The following is a 27,428-nucleotide window of genomic DNA, read 5'->3' on the forward strand; positions in this document are numbered from 1 at the left end:
TGCTAAATAATAAATAATAATTATTATTTTCTCAGGTAGCAATCATCAGGAGGAAGATCAGTTGTTTTTAACATCTTTCTTTTAGGAATATGAATACATATCTTCCTTAGTGCTATTTTGGGAATGTAACTAATATGTGTAATCTGAGTTTTTGGAGTAGAATGCTTACACTTGCTCGCCTTGTGGGAATGTTTTTGTCTTTAATCAAAAGCATGTGATTTTGAATTACTGAGCTAATAATAAATGAATGTATTGTCCTATGGCCAAACGTACAGTATGTGACTATCAAAAGTACCTGTTATCCATGAGTATATGGGATAAATTAAATTAAATTATTCGTATATTTCAAGAAGTACTTCAAATTAATGATCATATCTTTGAAATGCGCATAGAAAAATTGAAAATCATAAAGGTATATGTGTTGTCAATGGTTGTCTGTATGTGGATAGTTTTGTATATACAGTGAGGCAGTCTAATTGACTGAACAGCTGTTGACTGAAATTCTATCTCGAGAGGTCTTTGAAGCTTCCAAAGAAAAAAAAAGGAAACATTATTTTTTTTTTTACTTCAAGGTTATAATATATATATATATATATATATATATATATATATATATATATATATATATAATTTAGAATAAAGGAGTTATAGTACATGAGTATAAATAATGAAAAAATTTATACAGAATATGTCTTATTCATAGACATATTTCTTTAGTATAAATGTGTCAGGACCCATATCAAAAGGTTTACTCTGAAGAATCATATTCTAGAATAAGTATTTAATGTTTTGACCTTTATACAGTTTTGTGTTACTTATTTTATTGATACACAGATTGGTAATCATTTTCTTTTTAAATATGGAAGTAATATTTATAATATGGTCTTGAAGATATACAACATAAATTTTAATTTAATCTTGACATATTAATTTTTATAACATCATATTTCATGATATTAAAAGGAAAACGTTGGGTTTTTAATTACATATTTATATTTGATTAATATACGTGTCTACACAATACTTTAATGGTCAATATTAAAGGGGTGGTTCACCCATATTTTTTATTGTCTAGTTCGATATTATGTTGAGAAACAATGTTTCTCTCAAATACCTTGTGTTGGCAATAGTGCCTGTGAGAGGCGCTATTGCAGATCGCTGTTCCCCGTCCAGGGACGTACCCGTCAAATGCTGCACACGTCATACCTAGAGCCATCTCGGATCATTCGCCCATGGTGACCTATCTCCGACTTCTCCCTGAGCCTGACCCGGCCCTTACCACCTGGTCCCTGAACCCTTTTTAGCTGCAAATTATTGAGGCTGACCCTATTGCTATTACCTTAAACCATTACTTTAAAGAAAATGTCCAGGATATTTCTCAAAATGTTATATGGAATGCCATGAAGGCTTGTTTGCGGGGGGCATTAATACAGGGGATTAGCAAATCTAAGACCCGGTCACGTCAGTTTGAAATATTTCTTCGGGACAGGGTTCAGTCTACGGAACTTCAGTACATAAAATCGGCAACCACTCAGAATCTGAGGAGGCCCAGAAGTCATATGATATTCACCTCAGGGAAAAGGTCAAGAATAGGCGGATGTTCTCACAGCACAAATTTTTTGAAGAGGGGGAAAAGGTAGGGGATCTATTATCTGCAATAGCTAGAGCACAACAGGGAAATTCCTTTGTTGGGGAGGTAAGGGACTCCACGGGATCTGTGGTCAATGAGTCAAACAGGATTTTGCAGGTTTTTGCTGACTTTTACCAGCAATGATATACTTCCAAACTAAGCTTTAATGAGGATCAGATTGATTCATATCTTGAGGGTATACCTCTTCCTAGGCTCTCTGAGGCGAATCGGACCTACCTGAATGGCCCACTGCAATTGGGGGAACTGCAGCTGGCAGTGACTTCCATATCTAATGGAAAGTCCCCGGGATCGGATGGTCTTCCCATAGAAATATACAAAGAATTCGGGGACACCCTATTGCCGCAGCTTCTGGATACATTTTGAGGGGCGATTGAGACGGGCCGCCTTCCTCCATCAATGCAGGAGGCCATTGTGGTGGTCATACTTAAACCAGGTAAGGACCCCTTACTTCCTTATTCGTATAGACCGATATCTCTCCTTACCACAGATATCAAAATCATAGCCAAGGTATTGGCATCTAGATTAAACAAGGTGATTTCCTCTCTGATTCATTCTGACCAGTCCGGCTTTATGCCCTCTAGATCTACAGCGGTTAACATTAGGCGCCTTCACCTCAATTTACAACTTCCAGTAGATAATCCGGGGGCCAGAGTTATCTGCTCCCTAGACGCAGCCAAAGCGTTCGATTCTATTGAATGGAACTTTTTGTGGGCGGTTATTCGTAAGTTTGGGCTGGGTGAGGACTTTATCACCTGGGTAAAATTATTATACGGCGGGCCCACTGCCAGAATTCGTGTTAATGGCAGGCTTACTCCAACATTTAATTTGGCTAGGGACACTCGTCAGGGGTGTCCTCTCTCACCTCTTCTGTTTGCAATGGCTATAGAGCCCATGGCTGAGGTTCTGCACCGACATCCAAATATAACGGGCTTTAAAAGAGGGGATCGGGAGGAAAAAGTGGCTCTATATGCGTATGATACTCTCCTCTTCCTGTCAGATGCAATGGTCTTATTACCATTGACCATGGGGTTGATTCAGCAGTTTGGAAGTTATTCTGGGCTAGCTATAAATTGGGGGAAGTCTGTGCTACTCCCTGTAGATAACTTGAATAATATCCCTAGATATGCTTCTTCAGGACTGCAGATCTCCTCGCAATTTAAATACTTGGGAATTAACGTTACCGCCAGAGTGAATGATTACACTAAACTCAATCTGACCCCAATTCTTAAAAAATTTAAGGATAAAGTTGACATATGGACCCGGCTACCTCTGTCGGTGGTGGGATGGGCGAACCTGGTGAAAATGATTTAGATGCCTCAGCTGCTGTACGTCCTACATAATTCTCCACACTGGATACCCCAGAGATATTTCTGTAAAGTTAATTCACTTTTTAGGCAACTGATTTGGGGACGACATAGTCCAAGAATTAAATTAGAAATGCTACAGAGAAATAAACGCAAAGGAGGACTCTCAGTGCCGAATCCATGGGCGTACTTTGCAGTTGCCCAAATGCAACATATGCGAGGGTGGGATGATCCAGGAGGCGGGAAGGGACCCGCAAAGAGTCTTATTGCAGCAACATTTCAAATCATCTAGTCTTTACGAGGTCCTGGAGTCAGGTAGATTTCACTCGTCCCTGGAAACTACGCCTACCCTTATGTTGATACATAATTATGGGATAAAATTAAAGATATGCAGGACATCAAGGGACCTTCGCAGTTTACCTCTGTCTGGCATACCCCATGGCTGCCCAACCTAAATAAACTAGAGGGGTTTGGAGGTTGGAGGGGGAGTTTTAAAGAGTTCTCCAAGTTACAATTGGAGTTTGGGTTTTTGAATGGCGAATTCTATAAATACCTTCAATTAAGACATGCATACCGTGCTGAAGTGAGTATAGCAGGCCATGCAATCCAATGCAATAGAATAATTCAGAGAATAGCTTTCTCAAGTGGTTCATCTGGTTTAATATCTGTGTTGTATGGTGAAGTACTGGACAGGTTATTAATGCATCATTCACCGAACTCTAAAGGGAGATGGGAACAGGAATTGGGTCATATTAAGGACAATCAGTGGGCGGAAATATTGGAAAGAATACCCGATCTGTCTCTGGGGGAAGCCCACAGATTGTCTCAGCTGTATGTGATTCATTGAGTCTATCATACCTAAAAAATTTTGTTTGACATAGATGCCAGACTGGACTCCACTTGTCCATGATGTGGGGCGGACTCAGCGTCCATGCTCTATATGTTGTGGTCTTGCCCTAGTTTGGAGGTGTTTTAGAGAGGCGTGACTTGAACCATTAATAGAGTGCATACTATAGATCTGAGCATCACCCCCTTTGAATGTATCCTGGGTTATATCGAAGACCTGAAGATGGAGGAGGAGGGTAAAGTGGCGGTTGCCCATATGTTATATATGGCAAGGAAATTAATAGCACAATATTGGATTTCAGATCAAGTTCCAACCACATCAGAGTTTGTTAACAATATCAATTGGATGGTAAACCTGGAGAAGGGAGTATATTTAAAACAGAATTGTATGGCCAAATTTGAAAAGATCTGGGCCCCGTGGATAGATTACTCCGGTCTGGCATCTAGGGACTTATTTAGGTTTCGATTGGGCTTGTTTTAAGCCATGGTATAAATAACAAATGTTGTATGGATGCGGGAACTGTAACTTCCTTCTATGGACTCATTGCTTGCTTTTATCTAACTTTTGGCATACATGATTTTAGCCGGGATGAGAATGTTGATGATTTTGTTCCTCTCGTATACCCTTGGACATTGTATTTTCTAAAGAGAACTGCGACATCTATTCATCATACGTGGTGAACAGTCAAATACGTGATTTTTTTTATTTTATTTTCACTTGGGGGGAGGGAGGGATGGGAATTTTGGGGTTATGTTGACCCCGATTTTGTCTGATTTATGTATTGTATAAAATCTTTAATAAAAACATTTTGGTTTAAAAAAAAAAAAAGAGGCAAATCTGAAACAGTGGACCCCAGAAGCTGAAGATGCCTTTATGTGCCTCTAGCAGGCCTTCGCTTAGGCTCCGGCACTGCATTGACCAGAGACTAGCAAGCAGTTTTTCCTAGAAGTGGATGCTTAGTCCTCCAATGCCGGTGCGGTCCTCATACAGAAGTCAGCTACAGGTAAAACTGTAACCTGTGGATTCTTTTCCAGAGCCTTCTCCCCAGTCGAGCGTAACTACTCGACTGGCGATTGGGAACTGTTGGTGATTAAGATGGCTCTGGAGGAATGGCAATATCTGTTGGAGGGAGCAATGCACCCTGTCATCATCTACATTGACCACAAGAACTTGGCCTACCTTAAGTCAGCTTAGAGGCTGAACCCACGCCAAGTCTTGTGATCGCTGTTCTTCTCCAACTTCGACTTCGTCCTGCATTTTTTCCCTGCTGAGTAAAATATCAATGCTGATGAGCTGTTGCAGTTGTTTCTGTCGGCCGATCAGGAGGAAGAGTCTCAACACATAATCGATCCTTCCAGGTTTGTGACATTGGCTCCAATAGAAGTGTCCCAGGTACCTCCTGGTAAAATTTTTTTTGCGAATCAGACAGGAAGCTAGTACTTCAGTGGGGCCATTCCAACCAGATAACCGGTCACGCTACACAGAAGTAGTCCGCATTATTGGAGGCCTACATTGCGACAAGATGTCCTGGAGTTTGTGTCGGCCTGTCCCTCATGTGCCCACAACAGGACACTGAAGAAGCTTCCTGCTGGCCCATTCCTTCTGCTGCTGGTGCAATCTGCCTCTTGGCAGGACATAGGGATGGACTTTATTACCGATCTGCCGAAGTTTTCCGGTTGCACCATCATCTGGGTAGTGGTAGACAGATTCTCTAAAATGGTCCATCATGTTGCTGACCAGCTTGCCGTCCACGCCAGTGCTTGCTAAGCACTTCATCCAGCACATCTTCCGGCTGCATGGTCTACAACTCCACATTGTATGCGACAGAGGTGCCCAGTTTACATCTTGATTCTGGAGGGCCACCTGCAAGCTGCTGGATGTCCCCCTAGACTTTTTGTCAGCCTACCATCTTGAGTCCAATGTCCAAGTGTAACGGTTGAACCAGATCTTGACGAACTTTCTGTGGCACTTCGTCAATGAGCTTCATAATGACATAGCCGCCCGTTGTCTCATGATCACTGAGTCAATGGACTGCGACCTAGGTCAGTGTTGCTCGTATTATGCATATCCAGCCTGCAGTGCTGATTCTCTAACCAGCGAGGGGTCACAGGGATGTCCCATATCAGTGAATGGAGTGCCAATAATCGGTCTGTTGGACTCCGAGAGATTGGTGACCCTAGTAAGGGTCATACTTTCTCACCGGCTGATTCTGGTCCACTAAGGACAACCCTGTGGCCTGGGTGGACACAAAGAAAAACTGTGGTGTTACGTCCCATGAGGATGATGTAGTCAAGGACTTATCACACCCTGTTATAACAGGGCGGGTCTTTACCTTGTTTTGGGAAAAAGGTTACTCAGACAACAACCAGGGCACATCTAAAGAAACCCTGTGAAAAGGTTTTGGTACCGTGTTAGCCAGGAGAAAAATTATTGAGTGTTCTCAGTGAGAGGAACAAAATTATAATCTTGTAATACCTTTTAATGGCTAACTAAAATAAAATAAAGTGATGTTACAAAGCAAGCTTTCGAGACATCTCAGGTCCCTTCATCAGGCATGGTATGACAAAATATCTGAAGACCAGACCTCTGATCCTACATGGATATTGGGACAATAAAACTCTCACACCACTAATCAAAGCTAATTAAGGATTCACTTTCTAAGCTCAGTGTTTGTTTATTTAAATGTCCTTTTATTATGCCATCCATCTGCTCTGTTTGTGCATATATTTGTGTTTCTTCAGATATTTTGTTATACCATGCCTGATGAAGGGACCGGAGATGTCTCGAAAGCTTGCTTTGTAACAACACTTTATTTTATTTTAGTTAGCCATTAAAAGGTATCACAAGATTATAATTTTGTTCCTCTCACTGAGAACATTCAATAATTAAAGAAACCCTGTCACAGCCTGAGTCTGATAGGTTTCCCTTTTGTTTCTTGGTTGGAGATGAAGATGAGGCTAACCAACCTGAGGCCAACATTGCTGAGCTGGGGTTGTTCAAGTGGAATTTTGGAACTACCCAACTCAGAAACCTGTCTTAAAGGGACATTTGATGTGTTATGCTCGCTGACAATTCCAACAAATCATGTCTTTAGCTAGTGTTTTATGCAACAACTCAGATGCCTCATGGACCTTGGGAGGCGTCCAATCTGTGGCTCTAGTTTCCTTCTTTTGGGTGTCGGCATCCCTTCTGGAACCTCATTATGGAGAAGCTATGGCCCTTGTTGCCCCAAGGACCTCTCGACTGTCTAACACCTTTCTACCAGGCGTAACAGATCATGGCATTCTGGGAGATCTCCCTGGGCAGCCCAGGACTGAACCATCCTCAGAAGGGGGTGTATGAACCTGTCCATAACAACCCTTTCCACCATCTGCCGTGGGGAAAAAGATTACAGTTGTAAGCACTTCTTAACCAGGTGTAGTAAGTCAAACATTTGAGTGTGGAGGTTTGTAACTGCGATAGCTCAAGTGCTGCACCTGTTGCACCCTGACAATCAGAGTTACTCCAAGGCACGCCATGATCTCTGTTTTCATCTTGGTATACTCTTTTGCATCCTGTAGAGCCAGGTCATAATAGGCCTTCTGGGGGTCTATCGTTAGATATGGCGCCAGCACCTCAGCCCACTGCTCCGGAGGAAATTTCTCTTGTTCCGCCACCCTTTCGAAAACTGTAAGGAACGCTTCAACATAATCACCCAGTGTGTTCCTTTCTAAGGCTCTCCTTACTGTGTTCGGTACATGTGAATAATCACCTTGACTTGGGGGGTAATAAAGTTTTACAGGGGCGTAGCATGAAAAAAAAGGGGTGTGGTACCCAAATGGAAAACTCCTCCCCACCGCAAAAATAATAATGAGGTACAAGGCTTAAAACCACCCAACGAACTTGAGAACCACAAGTGAAAAAGAGACCTTATCAAAATACATCTACATGAAACAGACATTGTTATACACAAGGTCATCATAAACCTACAAAATGGGCAAGCAAGGTATAAATTGATGTACATATCAACAACCTGTATGGTGATGCATGCAGTAACCAGATTGGTACTATTAGAGGATGGAAGCCGTGGGGTCTGACAGAGCACGTATCGCTAGTTGAAGCAGATTCATCAGAGGTAGAAGAGGTGTGTAGCATGCTCCAAAGGTAAGTTTATATACCATACCCTTTAATTACATACTCTAGATAACTAATCTAGGGCTTAGTGGCAGCTGTGAGCGGTCATTAACCCCTTATATTACCCCGAATGCCACCGCACCAGGGCAATCGGGATGAGCTGAGTAAAGTGCCGGAATGGTCACATCTAATGGATGCGACAATTCTCTGCAGCTGTAGGCTGCTATTTTTAGGCTGGGGGTTCAATAACTGTGGGCCTTCCCCAGCTAGAGAATACCAGCCCTCAGCTGACTGCTTTATCATAGCTGGGTATCAAAATGGGGGGGGGGGGGAGCACATGCTGTTTTTAAAAAATATTTATTTAAATGATTAAAAAAAAGAGCAACATAGGGCTCCCACTTATTTTGACACACAGACAAGATAAGCACATGGCTGGGGACTACATCCTGTAGCTGTATGCTTTATGAGAGCTGAGTATCACAATATGGGGGACCCTATGCCAATTTATTTTTACACTATAGGGACGTAGACAGCATGTGTGATTCCAACCAATCACAGATGCTGCCACATAGGTTGGGGGTGCGGTCTGACATCAACCAATCACAGACGCTGGGGCTGACGATGGGCAGGGGAAGCAGTGTATATGTGTGAAGGTTAATGAGTGGACCCAGAAGTAGTTACAGCTGATAACTACTTCCGGGTCCGTATGTTTATCACTCCTGCTCTAATCTACCTAGCCCTTTCTACCACCATTTTACAGCATGATGTTCAAGTCCCCATAGACTTATATGGGGTTTAGTATCCATGCAGATGTTTGAGTTCAAGTCTGGTCCCAATATGGATTTTTTCTTCATGTCCGTCTGGACTTGCCAAACCTGAACATCTGCGTGTTTACCCATTTCTAGCCAAGGATTCCTAGGAGAACACTTAGCCAAGATAAAGGAAATTAAGTCTCCAGGACCAGATGATTTACAACCTAGAGTCCTGAAAGAGATAGCAGAGGAAATAATAGTACTGCTTTCCTTAATCTTCAATAAGTTACAGGAAACAGTATTGGTCCCTCTCTATTGTAAAAGGGCAAATATGGTCCCAATCCACAAAAAGAGGAAAAAGGAGGATCCTGGAAGTTACAGGTCAGTAAGCCTGACCTCTACAGCAGGAAACATTTTCAAGCAAATTGTCAAGGAACAATAGGTACTGAAGGCATTAATTAACCAGAGCCAGCACGGCTTTATGACCAATAAATCTTGTCAGACCAATCTGATTTCCTTCTACAATAAAGTCACTGAAAGGTTCGACCAGGGGAATGCTATGGCTATAGTATACCTTGACTTCAGTAAGGCATTCGATAAAGTATCACATAACATCCTCATTGAAAATATGATCATGTACAGAATTGACAAAAAATAATTTAGATGGATTCACAACTGGCTTAATGATTGGGTACAATGAGTAATACTAAATGGCTACACATTGAATCTGAGGAAAGTTAAAAGCAGCATGGTTGTGAAGGGGTTAAAAACCACAGATGACTAACATCTTTGAGATAAGGTCGGTGTCAGGGGAGTGGTGGTACAGCTGAGTTTAGCTATGCCACATTACAAGTCTTCTATCTTCTCCTATCCAAGAGGACTGTAAGTTCTCTTACACACTGCCTATCTAAAGATGTGTCAGTAGTCACATTAATATCTGCTGTGCTTAACTTGTACTCGCTCTGCAGTGTGAGTCGGGTCTCATTATACAGTTTCTCATACAGGATTAGCTCAGTACTTCCCTCTCTCTTTGTTTATCTCTAATTCACTGAAAAATGTCCCCCTGAGTTGGATAATTATACTTTTACCCATTGTAAAGTTGTCTTTTATAGTGTTGAGCCACCCCCCTAGTGTTCGAGTTCGGGTCGGTTCGTCGAGCGGCTACTCAGTTCGACGAACACCTTCGAACCCCATTGAAAACAATGGGAGGCAGACACATACAAACACATAGAAAACACCTTCTAAGGTGTCTAAAGGTGACAAACAACTCACAAGACAGCACAAACACATGGAAAAGTGACAAGTACATATACTCATGCGAAAACAAAAGAGCTAGACGAGTAAAAGGAGGAGGAGACACAGATATAGGAGTATCTGCAAGTGAACATCGATGCCATTACTGTGCAACTTGAGCCTTGCTCATTTTGGGCTTCCAATCTGGAAAAATGGCCTGAGCTCGCCACTTACTTTGGGGATCTTGTCGTGTCCCGCAGCCAGTGTTCTCTCGGAACGTGTCTTCACTGCTGCTGGTTGTGTGCTGACAGATAAGCGCACGTGGACAGACTAACGTTCATCAAGATGAACAAATCATGGATCTGCAATGACTTTTCAACCCCTGTGTCATCCTGGGGAGACGAAAGGCTAGTGGATTTTTGAATGTGCTTCATGCAAACAACAATTTTAAGTTTGCAACTGTGGGACAACTGATGCCAGTGAAGTGGTGTGTGTGGCCCAATTTTTGGAAAAGAGGGAGACTGTGGTTGGAGTTCCCTTTTTTTTGAAAAATGAACCAAGATGAAGAAGCCATGGATCAGAGAGGACTTTTCTACCCCTGTGTCATCCTCGGGAGACTAAAGGCTGGTGGATTTTTGAATGTGCTTCATGCAAATAACAATTTTAAGTTTGCAACTGTGGGACAACTGATGCCAGTGAAGTGGTGTGTGTGGCCCAATTTTTATAAAAGAGGGAGACTGTGGTTGGAGTCCCCTTGCTGTGTTTTACATGATTTTAGAAGGGCATGACATGCCTAAGAGGTTGACTTTCAGCATCTGCAAGATGTTGGCTACAGAAATGCTGCCTTTCCACCCCGGTTGGCACAGAGGATTTTCGAGACCTTATGCCCATTGCAGTGTCCCAAGAGCAGATGCCCAGTCGCCACTCCTTCTCCAAGAAAGGCGTGCCTGCGCTACACCAGCATGTCGCACACAACATCACCGCTTCTTTGAGAAACTCTGTGCGTGACAGGGTGCATTTCACCACAGATACTTGGACCAGTAAGCATGGACAGGGACGTTACATGTCGCTGAATGGGCACTGGGTAACTATGGTGAGAGATGGAGAAGGGTCTGCTGTACAAGTCTTTTCGTCCCCACAAGTTGTGTGTCAATCCTTCCTCTGTATGTAGAAGTTCCTCCACTGCTTCTGCCTCCTCAACCTCGTCTAGGTCCTCAACATCCGCTCAAAACCTGTCTGGTAAGGCCACCCGCATTGTAACTGTGCACAAGGAATCCCGCACACCTCCTTACTATGCTGGCAGCAGAGCTCAACACCATCAGGTGGTCAAATCTTTACTTTGAAATGTATGGGAAATATGAGTCACACCGCTGAGGAGTTGTGGACGGTTAGCTCTGGAGACCGAGTTTCATCAATGGTTGTCTCCACTCAACCAGCAGCCAGGGAAGGCCGTGTGCGCCAATGATGCAAACCTGGGTGCGTCCCTTCGCCGTGACAATGTTACACACGTGCCTTTTATAACTCACGTGTTCAACCTGGTTATCCAGCAATTTTTAAACCACTATCCCGGCCTACATTGCCTTCTGCAGAGGGCACGCTCACTATGTGCTCACTTCCACCGTTCACACCCCGCAGCTGAACAACTTGCATAGCTCCAGAAGTCTTTTGGTCTGCCGGTTCACCGCCTGAAATGCGATGTGCCGACACGCAGGAATTTGAATCTGCACAGGTTGCAGCGTCTGTGGCAGCACCGGCGAGACCTGCTGCAATACGGTATGACGTATAGCCTGGGCTAACGAGATCCAGAGGTGGGGCAGATCATGCTGCTGGAGTGGTTTCAGATCAAGGACCTATGCACCCTTCTTCACAGTTTACAGATGGCGACGAAGATGTTTAGCACTGATGATGCCATTATCAGCATGACAATTCCGGTCTTCTACATGCTGGAGCACACTGTAAACAGTATTCAGAGTCAGGTGGTGGGACAAGAGGAAGGGGAGGAAGTACAGGATGAGTTATATGCGTAAGGGATAACAAGATCTACAAGGTCCAGACGGTCAGCAGCACCAAGGCGGCAGGCATGGGACGGTGGGGGAGAGGGATTAACAAGGGTGCATAGTAGCAGCCAAACTGTTGAGGAAGGTGTGACGACATGGACTGATGCAAGACTCTGATGCTGACCTCACCATTAAAAAGTACAATGCTGTCAAGAGGAGAAGGATGATCAGAAGCCTATCATGTCTGGCTAATATTAAGAAGGGCGAGGAATGTGGCGACATGGACACCCAATGCCTAGCATGGGTTAAAGTTTCTTAAAATTCAGCCAGATGTATTGTTCTTCTGTGTGTTAACTCATATTTGCTAAACTATTGTTTGGGACCAGACCCTCTGAGCATTCATTGTAATGTAGTTGTGTATTGCTAATCTAATGTAAATTACCTTAGTAGCCATTGTCTAGTCTGTGACTTGCAGACTCCATGTAGATATCCTCAGTCTTTCTATTCACATCGTTTAAATGAACATTATCCATGCAGCTTGAAATTCATCCAATAAGAGAAGCAAGCTTGTACAACCAATCCGCTGAGGGCACAGTTTATCCTAAGGGAAGGCTATGGCTATAAAAGTGCTTTTTTTTAAGTCACCAATGGTTGATGGATGTGCATGATCCAGTCTAAGCTCTTGGGAGCTGGCTAGGGGATCAGAACCATGATGCCTTGTGGACTCGGTCTAGGGACTTTGGCTCTGACTAGAGGATCACTTGGCTACAGGGCTTAAATCTAGGGACTTCGATTACGATTGGAGACCATATCCACAGTCTAGGGATTTCGACTCCGGCTGCCAGGATTATATCATCATACCAGAGACTACTTAAGGAGGAAATCCAGGTTGGGACAATCCAGTCACCTGGCTACAGACTTTGCGGACCTCAGCCAGCTTCCTAAATCTGGCGTTATTCCATTCTCGGTGGGTGCCCGCCAAAAGCGGGGTGCTGCTGGATTGGAGTAAGTAGCCCTGGAAGCTCTGAAGCACGGACATTCTAAATCCCTGGTAAGCCAGCGGAAGGGTGAGACTCTGTTGCCTGTTACATTTGTGTGTTTTGCTGGTTATGTGTTATGTGCCGTTAATTGTTTGGAGATCCAATAAAGTCTTAATATTGTGATTCCCTCACCCTGTGTTGTCTGAGTAGTGTTCCACCCACGGTTCAGGAGGTCGTGCGTTCAGTTGGGATGAGCCCTGAGCCATGCTGTCTTTCTAAAGGCGGCTGGGCCAGCGGACGAGAGCACCCACTGAGCCCCGTGTCTCCACAGAAGGTGCAGGAGCCCAGGAAGAAATGGAGGACGAACTGGTGATGGGCATGGAAGACTCAGCAGATGAGGGAGACGTTGATCACATTTCGGTTTTTCGAGGTTGGGGGGGATGGCAGAGGAAAGAAGCATGATTCTCACCTCGCCGCCACCAACACATCAAGGACTTGGTCCTCCTGGATGCGTAAAACACATGAGCGCCTTCTTGCTGCACTACCTACAACATGATCCTCGGATTGTCAGAATTAGAAGTAATGCTGTCTACTGGGTTGCCACACTGTTAGATCCCCGGTACAAGACAAAATTTGGCAAAATAAGACCTGCCATAGAAAGGGACGCACGTATGCAGGAGTATCAGCAGAAGCTGGTACGCAATCTTAGATCGGCTTTTCCACCAAACACCAGTGCTACACAGAGTGAATCTCAACACTTTGTCATGGCTAGGAGGAAATGGTCTTTTACTTGTCCACATCTGAGGGACCGAGGGCTGGCTGCTGTGCTGAGACGGAGTTGAGTAGGGTGTCCCTGCAGAGTTGCAAATTTGGTCATATACAAAATGAGTGGAAAAAGGACAGATGCTGGTGGAAAGGGGAACAGGTGTGTTGGAAAGGGGAAAAAGGTTTGTGTCCGTGGGTTTGGTGGTTAAGCAACAGTAACATCTGCTGAAGGAACACCATCTGTTACGGGGGGACTGGCAGATTTGGATAAGGTGGTATATATCCCAATCGCTAGTCGGGGTCCACCGTGCTCCCAGATGGAAAAGGTGATGCTGGCAACCCGAAGGTTAGGCGGAGGATACAGAGCTGGGTGGCTCTCAAACTATTAGTAGCCTGAACAGAGTTAGACGACACTCGGATCTGGAGACTGTGAACCCTGTTAGCGTCACAGGGTCCACACACCCAGCCCAGGAACTCCCTGTTAACAACACAGGGGCCATTGGATACGCTGTCCGTGTGTGTAGGGGGTATACCTGTGGACAGCAGGCGCAGCAGCAGCAGCAGCCCAGTTAATGCCACTGTGCTGCACTATCAGGACTGGTAGGACGTTACCAAGTGTGGTGGCATCTTGCACTGACACCCTATCCCTGCCTACCTCTGGTCTAAAGTCGCAATTGGTTCAACACATGGACGTGTGTTCTGTCTGAGCATAATAGAAGAATGCGCACCTCCTTGTTGTCTACAGCCCCTTTTATAACCTGGGTCCGCCCCAACCTAGGGTCGACCACAATGCACCTCCAGGAGCCCATAGCAGAGTACCACGTCATCAGTGACATAACCAGCGGCCTATCCGGAACCGCCACTTCAATGATGACCTCATGGCAGCCACGCCCCAAACACCTCACCAGTCATCATCTGACGAACAATGATGAGGTGCCAAATCATAGGGGCGGGCCTCTGCGAGCCAGTCCGAAGTGGCCACATCATCAGGACACCTGATGCCCTCCGGACTATCATGGACTGCCACCTCACGGACATGGCCAGTGAGTTCCTTAATGGACCTAGCCTCTGATGCACTAAGTGCCTCAGCATGCTCAGTAGCCTGAACAGCAGTCCCAGAAAACAGACTATCAGCTTCTGTATGCTCTGTAGGCACAACACAGGACTTAGACACGGCACGGAGTCCAAGTACCTGTGCAAAGAGGCTTTTCTCACTAAGTGTGGGAGCATGCTCAGTAGCACGAACTGAGGACTTTTGCCTTTGACTGTTTCATCACTATAGCAATAGCAAAACGGTCTTCGGCTGTGGACTTTGAGACTGGACTAGGTGTTGTCTGTTAACTGAAGGAAAAGCTAAAGGTGTGCGTTACAGCAAGGAGCCACTGCGGAAACACTTCGGTGGATTGTGAGGAGACTCGTGTTGGAGTTTGGTGAGGAGGACCGTAACGCCTGTGAGCAGCATCCTGTGCCGGAGACAGACATTCTTCCTGTGCTGTCTATACTGTTTACTGTGAGAGGATCGTAAACTCTGTATTTATGGCAACTGGACACCACAGTAGCCGGGTACGGTAGGCTGGGCCCAGACAGTAATGCGTGCACGCAACACTTTGTTTTGTTAACAAAACACATATCTGTTCTGCTTAGGCCGACTATATAGAAAATAAGACTTGCTGCCTCTGCACTGTCAATTTGTCAGTTACAGTTAAAATCCTAGAGGGACAGCAACACATGTTTGCATTGACTGTTGCTTTACAAGATTTCCAGGACTGTGTTGCTAAGCTATGTGGTTTGACTTACCACTGTTATCATCTGCCTTATCTGTGAGGCTTCAGCTAACAAGGGTATTCAGGGGGGGTTAATGGGTATTGTCTGTGTTTAGGTAGATAAGTTGTAAGCTCTTGTGATGCACCACTGGTAAGTCGTGTTCGCACACACACACACTTACTACTGCTACACACACATACACACACACACTTACTACTGCTACGCAGAGGGATTACCAGGTAGTAGGCAACAGTTTAGACAGTACCTTAGTTAGGCAAAGGTTGGTGAGAAGGGGGTATAAATCACCATTACGAGTGTCGCAGCATAGGGGTGTAGGCTTTTGGACTTATGAATAGATTCTTCTATTCTTTCAGTTTTATGCATGGTTCTTATTGTTTGTTTTTGGAAAGTTAAACAATCATTTATCAAGCCAACTGCCTAGAGTCCTTTTCCTGTTGTGTGGTTTTGCTGTATACTGGGGAGCCCACCATGTACACGACTTTAAATGAAGCATAAGTCTATGTGGAAGGGTCCCTATGCTACAATGCGGCCTAGCGGGGTGGTGCAACCACCGTCTGCCCCATCAATGGCATCTGCGTGCTCTTCATCCTCTGTGACTGTGGGGACAGCAGTCACACATGCTTTTTGACGCTGACCTTCCACCCCTTTACCCGCAACAGGCAGTGTGATTGGCAGGTCGTCAGTTGTTTTTGAAGTGGAAACAGCTGCTGGTGTTGAGCTCTCTCAGACATCGAGAGAACCACCTTTGGATGAAGGCAACATTATATCCACGCCTGCACCTTCGTCACAGATTGGCTGGACTACCTGCAGTTAAAAACTGCGTAGCAGAAATGGAGAGGTGGTGTACAATGCAGAGTTGGTCTAGCTTTATTGAAAGCTGAAGAACCAACACTGAATATCACAGACAATGAAACTATGCCCCTAAAAGTGTCAGCACTTTTTGCAATTAAAATTGCGTAGCAAAAATGGACAAGTGTGTAGAATGCACAGTTGGTGTACCTTGTTTGACAGAAGAGGAACCCTAAGTTAGTATCCCAGACAATTTAGTATGCCCCTAAAAAGGTGGCAGCACTTTTTGCAATTAAAATTGCGTAGCTAAAATGGACACGTGTGTAGAATGCACAGTTGATGTACCTTGCTTGACAGCAGAGGAACCCTAAGATAGAATCCCAGACAATTTTAGTATGCCCCTAAGGGGCACTTTGCACACTACGACATCGCATGTGCGATGTCGGTGGGGTCAAATTGAAAGTGACGCACATCCGGCGTCGCAGGCGATATCGTAGTGTATAAAGCCTTTTTGATATGATTAACGAGCGCAAAATCGTCGTAATCGTATCATCGGTGTAGCGTCGGTCATTTCCATAATTTGGAAATGACCGATGTTACGATGTTGTTCCTCGTTCCAGCGGCATCACACATCGCTGTGTGTGAAGCTGCAGGAGCGAGGAACATCTCCTACCTGCATCCTGTGGCTCACGCCAGCTATGCGGAAGGAAGGAGGTGGGCGGGATGTTTACGTCCTGCTCATCTCCGCCCCTCCGCTTCTATTGGCCGCCTGCCGTGTGACGTCGCTATGACGCCGCACGACTCGCCCCCTTAATAAGGAGGCGGGTCGTCGGCCAGAGCGACGTCGCAGGGCAAGTGAGTGCATGTGAAGCTGGCGTAGCGATAATGTTCACTACGCCAGCTATCACCATGATATCGCAGCTGCGACGTGGCGGGGACTATAGCGCTTGGCATCGCAAGCATCGGCTTGTGATGCCTTAGTGTGCAAAGTGCCCCTAAAAGTGTCAGCACTTTTTGCAATTAAAATTGCGTAGCTAAAATGGACAGGTGTGTAGAATGCTCAGGGGGTGTACCTTGCTTGACAGCAGAGGAACCCTAAGTTAGTATCCCAGACAATTTTAGTATGCCCCTAAAAGTGTCAGCACTTTTTGCAATTAAAATTGCATAGCTAAAATGGACAGGTGTGTAGAATGCACAGTTGGTGTACCTTGCTTGACAGCAGAGGAACCCTAAGTTAGTATCCCAGATAATTTTAGTATGCCCCTAAAAGTGGCAGCACTTTTTGCAATTAAAATTGCAAAGCAAAAATGGAGAGGTGTGTAGAATACACAGGTGCTGTAGCTAGCTTGTCAGCAGAGGAAGCCTCACTTTCTATCCCTGCCAAGGAAACAATGCCCCAAGGAATTGCCTGAGCTGATTTAGCCAGATGCTGTGATATAAACCCCTGCACAGCGCTGGCACAGACCTGCCTAGCAAAAATGGTTATGAACGGCTGTAATGTAGCCCTGAAAAGGGCCGAAATTACAAGTAGTCCCTAATCCCTAAAGCGATGTGTAGATTGCACTGTATGTCTATAGTGCACACAGCAGCAGCGGGAGCTGGAGCGGTGACTGTCACCCACCTGCAGCAGAGATAATGGCGGTGACGGGGAAAATGGCCAGTTCTTATAGGGCAAAGACATGTGACATGCACAGCCAATGACACATTGCTTGTTTGGCAAAAATCCACTTTGCTGTGTGTGTGTCTGTGATTGGCTGACAGCCTGGCCCGCCCCACTGTACACGCGGTTAGGAAAAAAAAAAAATGACGATCGGCATTCTTTCTGCACTCAGTAGCAGCACTGATCTAAACCCCGTCCCCCCCGCACACTATACTCTGAGTTTTGATAATATCATGATTCACAGTGACTCACAGTATTACAGTGAAAAGCCAGTTAGTAACTAGCTACGCATTTTGGTGATCGAACCGTTATCGAACGTAACTCGAACAGCCGAACTTGAAGCAAATCGTTAGAGTTCGTCAAACAACTTGAACACCGCCCAAAATCACTCGAATTTGAAATTGGTGAACCGTTCGAATCGAACATCGCTCAACTCTAGTCTTTTATCTTCCATTCAATATTTATTACATAATTGGAGGAATTGTGGCAACTGAAAGAAGCCAGTTCTCGAATTTCCTTTTTTTATTTATCTTTCCTACTTCTGCTTTCACCTTATATGATAAATATTTTTGTATTTTACCTTTTACCAGCTCAGGTAATTATGCAAGTGACAATATTTTTTACATTTTGCCATTTACATTTTGGGAAAAAGAGGGGGATTTAAAATTTAGATGTTGTTATGTGTCATTTTATAGTATTTATATAGAAAATGTATTAATGTTTATTACTTTTTTAATTGATACACTTAGGAGACATGAATAGTTGATTACATGGCTGCCTAATTAATACTATAATATTACAGGGTATTGTGAAATTGAAGACCTGGCAAGGCAAGCATAGGGGTATTAGTAGGCTCCTAGCTGCCATAGCTATCCAATGGGACACCCTGGTGAGAATTTCATGGGGTGTCAAAGGTTCTAGTTAATGCCTGCGATGTTGGAAGTCCTTTAAATGTTGCGGTCACCCACAGCATTTATAACATTAAACCGATGTATCAGTTACTATAGGTGTACTGGCTATGTAACACACTGGCACTCGTGCTTAGCTTGAGCCCACTGCATATAATGAATGCACGGCTACTGTGCATTTAGCTATAATTGCTGTTGCTAAAGGATTAATGTGAAAACTGTTAATAGTTTATTCATATTATTATTATCAGAAATGTGTTAAATCGCATCCAGTTTTGCAGAAAGATTCCAAGGAACAATGCACTCAGGTTAACGAGAACAAAAGATATTTTTGAAAATGGAGCCTATTGCCTTCAGATTAATCAGAAGTGCCAGTAAGGCTCACTACAGCTTCTTTCTTGTCACCAATTCAAACATTCTTTCATACATCAATACCGTGACTGCCAAATAACAGTACAAGAATTTTTTTTTACCTTGTACATCTTGGTAGATCACCATATACAGTAATCCCCACCGTAGTGTGGATGTAACAGTTTCAGAACCAGCCACTACCAAATCCATTAATACTTGAATAAGGTTATCTTCACCGATTGTGGAAAATGGATCATCCTTTGCCTACGAGATAAGACAATGATCACAAAACTGACCTCCTTTTATTATTTAATCATAGTGCATTAGTATCAGTATTTCATACATAATAGATATTAGTATGTCATAAAGTGACCCATTTGTTGATGCTGGACGAGTGGTAGATTAATTTTTCTATCTTTTGTCCATAGCAGAATATCCTTATCAGATATATGTGGTATTAGGGTTAAGCTTCTCTGTAAAGTCACCCAATGATTTGCAATTGTAAGAGTCACATACAAGTGGGAGAAGCTAACTCTGGCTACACAGTGGAAAAATGAGTCAGATGGGAGATGACCAGCTGTTTTGGGGTCTGAAACGCATAAGGATTTTATGTGTGATTTGTAAAGAATATTTCTGAATAAAATATACAAAGAAGAAAAAAGAGAGACAACCAAAAAGAAAAATGAACCCTGAGGTTGTAGAGGAGGAGGAAGAAAGAGCAATAAAATTGCCTTCCAAGTGCCAATCAGACAAAAAAAACCAAGAATTAGGCATCTTCAATCTTTTGGATTACAGTTTGTCTGAGGGAGAAGTCTCTTTACTTGGTAAAGGGTTATCTTTCTGTCCAAATGCGCCCACAAATTTGTTTAGATTATTCCTGGACATTAATTAATTTGTTAAGAAAGTAACATTACAGAGACATTTTCATATATAGGAAAAAAAGAAGTGGAAATAATTTAATTCCTCCTAAACCCCTTGAAGGTCCCCCCCCCCATGTCCAGCCTCTCTAGTTGAACAAACCACTCCAGAGGAGCACTTGGCCCCAATTCATGTTCCAGTAAGTAATAAATTGAATTTTTATCTCCTACACCACAAAAGTAGCCATTTAGAGACATTTCATCATTTGCTCCTTAAAGAACTTAGAGCTTTTCAACATCATTTTAAAAAAGATAACCTTACCAAAACAGAAAGACAAGCCCTTATCACTCTAGGCAAAAATTATGATATTATTATTATTATTATTATTATTAAGAACGCTGATAAAGGGGGAGGAGTAGTTATCATGAACAAGACTTGGTATATAAAGGAGGGTTTTCAGTTGCTGAATGACACTACATATTATTGTCAACTTGATCATGATCCCTCTGTCAGATATTTTTTATCCTATCACAAATTCATCAAGGGAGCAATTGCTAAAGGTATTTTGAATAAAAAAGAATACATTTTTCAGGACATTAAAATATTCCAAACACCTTTTTTATTTTTTACCAAAAATTCACAACAGTACCCATCCACCCAGTCGTCCTATAATTTCAGGCATCAGTTCCATTACAGCTAACTTATCCCATTATATTGATTTATTTTTACATAAACATGTATTAAATTTAGATTCATACCTCCGTGACTCCTCCCATTTAATCAGCATTCTTAAAAAAGTTTCTCCAATTACAGATTGTTTATTTTTGAGTTTAGATGTTAGTTGTCTTTATAGTAACATATCTCATGTGTTGGGGTTACCAGCCATGGAATATACTACCTTGGGGAGGGATACTACTATGCCAGATATACAAAAAACCTTCATATTAGAGGGAATATCATTTATTTTGAACCATAATGTTTTTACATTTGAGGGTGCGACTTATCGCCAATTAAGGGGTTGTGCGATGGGGACAATTCACACCAAGTTACGAAAATTTATTTATGGGGAGGTTCGAGTCCGTCCACAGCGCGCAGTCCATCTTGGCGATGAGTCGCAATGTTTTATTCCGTCATTTCATTGACGATTTGTTCGTAATACCGTGTTTTTCCAAAAATAAGACCTCCCCCAAAAATAAGCCCTAGCAGGGATTTTCAGCATTTTCGGAGAAAGGCTTAAATATAAGCCCTCCCCCGAAAATAAGCCCTAGTCGTGGATCAATAATGAAGTGTCTGTGCAGCTAAAATAGTTACAGATACTGCAGGACACTTCATTATAGAAAGCGGCACCCAGCAATTACACTCACCAGACACTGAGCAGCAGGACCTGCAGTGATCACACACATCAGCTCTCACACACACACACACACACACACACACCAGATCCCACACACAAACATCAGATCGCACACATAAGCAGATCGCGCACACACAAACATCGGATCACACGCAAACATCAAAACACACACACACACACAAACATCGGATCACACACACATCGGCTCGCATACACACTCACCTCATCCAGCGACATCGATCTCTTCTCGCCAGGAGAATCCTGAGAGGCAGTGCGGTGGAGCGTAATGAACAGGACCTGCGGCCGGACACGTGACTTGCTCTCATCCCCTGCTGCCATAAGTGCTGGATGTGATGTGATGTGTGTGTGTGTGTGTGTGTGATCTGCTGTGTGAAATTGCTGTGTCTGCAATCGGCTATGTGTGTGTCTGCGATCGGCTGTGTTTTTCTGCAATCGGCTGTGTGTGTCTGCGTTCGGCTGTGTGTATCTGTGATCGGCTGTGTGTGCCTGTGATCAGATGTGTGTATCTGTGATCGGCTGTGTGTGCCTGTGATCGGATGTGTGTATCTGTGATCGGCTGTGTGTGCCTGTGATCGGATGTGTGTATCTGTGATCGGCTGTGTGTGCCTGCGATCGGATGTGTGTATCTGTGATGGCTGTGTGTGCCTGCGATCTGCTGTGTGTGATCTGCTGTGTATATCTGCGATCTGCTGTGTGTGTGTGCCTGCGATCGGATGTGTGTATCTGTGATCGTCTGTGTGTATCTGTGATCGGCTGTGTGTGTCTGCGATCTGCTGTGTGTGATCTGCTGTGTATATCTGCGATCTGCTGTGTGTGCCTGTGATCGGCTGTGTGTATCTGTGATCAGCTGTGTGCATCTGTGATCGGCTGTGTGTGCCTGCGATCTGCTGTGTATATCTGCGATCTGCTGTGTGTGTGTGTGAGATCTGCTGTGTGTGTGTGTGTGATCTGCTGTGTGTGCCTGCGATCTGCTGTATGTGTCAGTATGTCAGCTAGCAGCAGGGTAGGACGGCATGCAGTACCAACCGTAGATGACAGGAGGACCTTGGAACCACGCAGACGTCCTGGTCTGGGGAGTATGAGTCTCCTGGGAAGTGGGAGGTCTGCTTTTTTGGGGGGGTAAACTTACCCCCAACCGTGTTTCTCCAAGAATAAGACCTCCTCCAATAATAAGCCCTGGTGCTTTTTTGGGGGGCAAAAAAAATATAAGACAGTGTCTTATTTTTGGAAAAACACGGTATGGAAGGGGACACTGGAAGAGGCCCATGTGTTCATAGAAGAGCTCAATAAAAATACATGGGGGTTAAAATTCACCTCTACAATATCCAGTAATCAAATCCAATTTTTAGATTGAAATATTACAAAAAGAGACAATGGTGAGTTATTAACTTCCACTCACTTTAAGAAAGATGACACTAATAGTTATTTAGATTTCCATAGTAGTCATCTTCCTAAGTGGATTCACAACATCCCCTATGGCCAATATTGGCGAGTGAGGAAAAATTGTAGCACCGACAGGGATTTTGCGAGTGAAGCCACAGTACTTACTGTATTTTTCGGACTATAAGACGCACCGGACTATAAGACGCACCATTGTTTTATAGGAGGAAAAAATAGAAAAAAAATAAAATTAAAGTAAAAGAATGTGGTCATGACACACTGTTATTTTACTGCTGACAGTGTTACTGAGGTAATAATATCCCCAAATTCTGTCCTCATATCCCCCATTCTGGGTACCTTCCAGGTATATATGGCCCCCATTGTCGACTATGTATGTTCCCCACCATTATATGTGTGATACTCCAATCTGGTGTGTGTGTGTGTGTGTGTGTATATAGTTACATTGTGTGTGTGTGTTTGTGTGTGTTTATAGAGTTATATACTGTGTGTGTATATATATATATATATATATATATATATATATATATATATATATATATATATATATATATATAGTTATATAGTGTGTGTGTGTATATAGTTATATTGTGTGTGTATATATAGAGTTATATACTGTGTGTGTATATATATATAGTGTGTGTGTGTGTGATTATTTATTGCCTTACTTTTACAGATGTGATGCTCACCATGCTTCAGTTTGGTCCTGGCATTACAAACAAAGTTTCCCATATTTCAAGGACCTGCAGTGATGTAATGAAGAGGCGGGGCACTGTGCTGCTCTGGCCCACCCCTCTGCATTACATCACTTGTCAGCTACGGAAGACTGTTTCTAGTGCAGAGGAAGGATCAAAGTGAAAGTAATTTGAGCCCTCAGCACAGAGACTGCGGCTGTGCTGTGAATGTATGCCGTGCTCTGGGCCGGACACTGCAGTGATGTGCAGTTCCTCCGGGCCAGACATAACTGCAGCAGCACCCTGCTCCTGCCTCCTAAACAGCGGACACACAGTCTCCCCAGCCGCTGCAAGAAGCCGGGGGCTGGAGAACCCACGTGTGACCGCTGTTTACATTAAACTATTGATTTGCTGCTCCTCACCCCCGCTGACTGCAGAGAGAGGTGGGTGGGGAGCAGCTAATGAATATTCACTTACTTCAAGCAGGGGGCACACGTGGTTTCTCCAGCCGCCGGCTTCCTGCAGCAGCGACCCTCCCTGCCTCCTGTGATCTCACTCCATAGCGCTGACTCCCCACAGCTCCCTACCCCGCAGCTTCAGACCATAAGACGCACCCCACACTTTCCTCCCAAATTTGGAGGAAAAAAAGTGCGTCTTATGGTCCGAAAAATACAGTAAATCAAGATTTTAGGAAAAAGGTTATCCAAAAAAACTTTACAAGATGCCTACAAGAAAATCACATCTTATACACAACAAGACTGTCTCCTCAAGATGGATAAAAAAAATCTGAATTAGTCGGGAGAGAGGGTACTAATAAATATAACTGCAGTCTGGTCACTACTTTTAGCAATTTGCATCAGACGGTAAAATAACTAGTTTCCAAGTACTGGTTTATATTGAAAAACGACCCCACTCTTGGTGACCTCATTCTCAAAAATCTGTGCATAATGTTTAGGCGTAATAAGAACCTAAAAAATGTTGTAGCTCCAAATAGAAGTTCATTCTCCAATGTCAATTGTCAGACATTTGGGTCCTTAGACAACCCCCTTGGAGGACTGTCCTGATGTGGTAACCCTAAATGTCTGTGTTGTAGGACTATTGTACATGGAGCCCAATATATCACCTCGGGCTTTACTGGTGAAACTTTTCCGATTTTTCAGAATCTCAACTGTAATTCACAATATGTTATAAATTTGTTGGAATGCAGTTGCGTTCTGCAGTACATCGGCAGAACAGTTCAACCGATGCACTACAGACTAAATAAGCACCGCTATAATATAAAACAAGGCATAATTAATCACAGCATATCTAAGCATTTTCTTAATACACACCAAAAGGATCCACATTTTTTTGAGGCTATATATCATTGAACAAATTTCTAGTTTAGCACAGGATAGATATGGGGAGTTAATTAACAGGGAAAGCTACTGGATGTATAAATTGGCCACGCTAACACCAGAGGGCCTCAATATTAGCATAGAAAATACTATCCAGTAGCACTAAATTGTGATCTCATTGATATTTGTTTGTAGTTAAAAAAATAAATAAATCTTGTTGTGTGAATATTTTGTTTGTAGCTCAAATGTTCAAAAATCAGCATGAATGCTCCTTGATAACATATGTAGATCATGTTTATAACCATATTTAATTGGGTTTTAGCATTCAAAAATAATGAATTTTATATAAAATGTTTATTGTTATATTAATATTATTTTGTATTATGCCTGTATAATTAATGAAGGATACAAGCAATATATATATATATATATATATATATATATATATATATATATGTATATATATATATATATATATATATATATATATATATATATTTGTATATTTGTATGTAAATTGTAGAATGAATCGGCTTTTTTGGTGGTTTTTTTTCTATTTTGCTGTTGCAGGATTGAATAATTGACCATTTGTTGTTACCAATTGTTTTAATTATGTTGAATTAATGATGTAATGTTAAACATATAAAAAGATCCTTGTAAGAACATTTTATCGGCACCTGATGACGAGGACTGATGCCCTGGAAACGCATTGTGCCCAATAAATTTTGATATTTTTATACATCTTGTCTCCCTGTTACCTGCAGCGCCCGCTATACCTCTAAAATATTTTTCCATGGATTTCTGAATAAAATGGACTTTTAACCTAGTTGAAGCAGACCTCGGTGCTGGATTTTTCTTCTATTCGTTACTCATTCTATTAGGATTCTGTGCATTAACTATAGGCTGGAATCATGGCTAGGACACGGTAGGCCGGAAAACATTTTTTTCTTTTTTTGTATTTCCTTAAAAGTGCCAAGTCTAAGCACACCTCTCGGACCTTTACCAGTCCACACATAATTGATTGAGATGTATATAAAGGTTTGAATGACCAAGAACATGCTGTATCTGCCTGTGCCAAACCTGTCATTGTTCAGAATGTTCCCCAGCAGGTACAAGACCGTACTGAAAAACTTTGTGGACAAGTTGCAGAACTAACCAAAAGTCTTGCAATCCTTTGCAAAAAAGTAAAGGAGTTGAAGCACCAACGTAATGAACAGGACCATCCTGGCTTTAACTGGAATCTGCCACCCTACACTCCTCGGGACAAATACTACTGGACAAGTAGAAGACCTAGCGAGTAGCGACAGATTTGATTCCCTAGGTCAGCCAATTGTTGCAGATGCAGTTGTAGTGGCCACATAGAAAGAGAATGTCAGCCTTTAAACTGCGTGACATCCATTCAATTCCGTATACGGGCCGTGTCATCCGTGTGCCTTCCATTTTTTTTACGGATCGCAAAAAATGGAAGCAGCTAGATAGATAAATGGATAGATATACTGAATATAGAGGGATAGATAGATAGAGGCAGAGAGATAGATGGATAAATAGAGAGAGGAATGAATGAATAGAGGGATAGATAATAGACGAGAAAGACATATATAATGTCCCACTCCCCAGCATTTTGTAATCTTGCACCCTTTAGTGCCTTTCATGTGGCATTAAAAAGGTGCTTAACCTTGTATTTAGCCAAAAAAATAAATAATTAGAAAAATTATTTTTTTCTTTTGTAGCCAGCTCGGGTAAAGCAGACGGCTGCATTCTGCAGACCACAGCTGGCAGCTTCACCTTGGCTGGTAATCCATAACAGAGGGCAACCCACGCTGTTATTTTAAATTAAATAAATAATTTAAAACAAAAAAAAATCGCAGGGTCCCTCCCAAATTGGATCACCAGCCAAGGTAAAGCGGACAGCTGTGGTCTGGTATTCTCAGACTAGGGAGGTTCGCAGTTCTTGGACCCTCCCCAGCCTAAGAATAGTAGGCCGCAGCCACCCCAGAAGTGGTGCATCCATTAGATGCACCAATCCTGGTGCTTTGCCCCAGCTCATTCTGATGCCCTGGTGTGGTGGCAAACGGGGTAATATATGGGGTTAATACCAAAGGATGTAGCAATATGTTATATGCTGTATGGCCTCTAGGGGTCTCATTACTTGTATGTGTACACCACAGAAAATAAGGAACTCGCTGGTACTGCAGACAGAGTGCAGGTAGCAAACAGAAGTAATGGCTGACAACACAACTTGTAATAAAGCCTGAAGATATCTGTGACGCCCTGGCAAAACCAGGTAGTCACACATAGGCCCGCGCACAACACCTTCCCTCACCTAGGTTACACACAGCTGACCTGAAACCCTAGTCACCCCCCCTCAGGGCAAGACAGGCACACCAGTAGGCGGGACCAGGCGGTTAGGGAACACCCACCTAGGGGTCTAGACAGCCTGGGGTGGGAAAACAAGCAGTGAGAAGTTTGTAGTTCAAGTGGAGAGGAGTGTGGGCTGGTGCTAGGTGTAGCTCCATCAGAGGAAGTTCAAGTTGAGCAGTGCCAGGGTCGGAGCCCTGGTAGCTTGGCTAGGTGGCAGACGGTGGTCTCCGTCAGCAGGAGATGGGAAGACGGCTCGACAGATCTGAGGAGGACCGGAGAAGGGTTGGAGC

General features: G+C 43.4%; 1 protein-coding gene across 5 annotated transcripts in view; it reads right to left on the minus strand.

The window, feature by feature from the left end:
* LOC142296588 (cytochrome P450 2J2-like) overlaps positions 1 to 27,428 on the minus strand; it is a 300,252-nt gene that overhangs the window by 49,577 nt on the left and 223,247 nt on the right. For all 5 annotated transcript variants that reach the window (XM_075340375.1, XM_075340379.1, XM_075340377.1 and 2 more), the window contains one exon: positions 19,258 to 19,399. In XM_075340375.1, the coding sequence (XP_075196490.1) occupies positions 19,258 to 19,399 (142 nt within the window). The remainder of the gene's footprint in view (positions 1 to 19,257; positions 19,400 to 27,428) is intronic.

The sequence above is a fragment of the Anomaloglossus baeobatrachus genome, chromosome 3 (assembly GCF_048569485.1).
Source record: "Anomaloglossus baeobatrachus isolate aAnoBae1 chromosome 3, aAnoBae1.hap1, whole genome shotgun sequence".
In the NCBI taxonomy this organism is placed as follows: Eukaryota; Metazoa; Chordata; class Amphibia; order Anura; family Aromobatidae; genus Anomaloglossus; species Anomaloglossus baeobatrachus.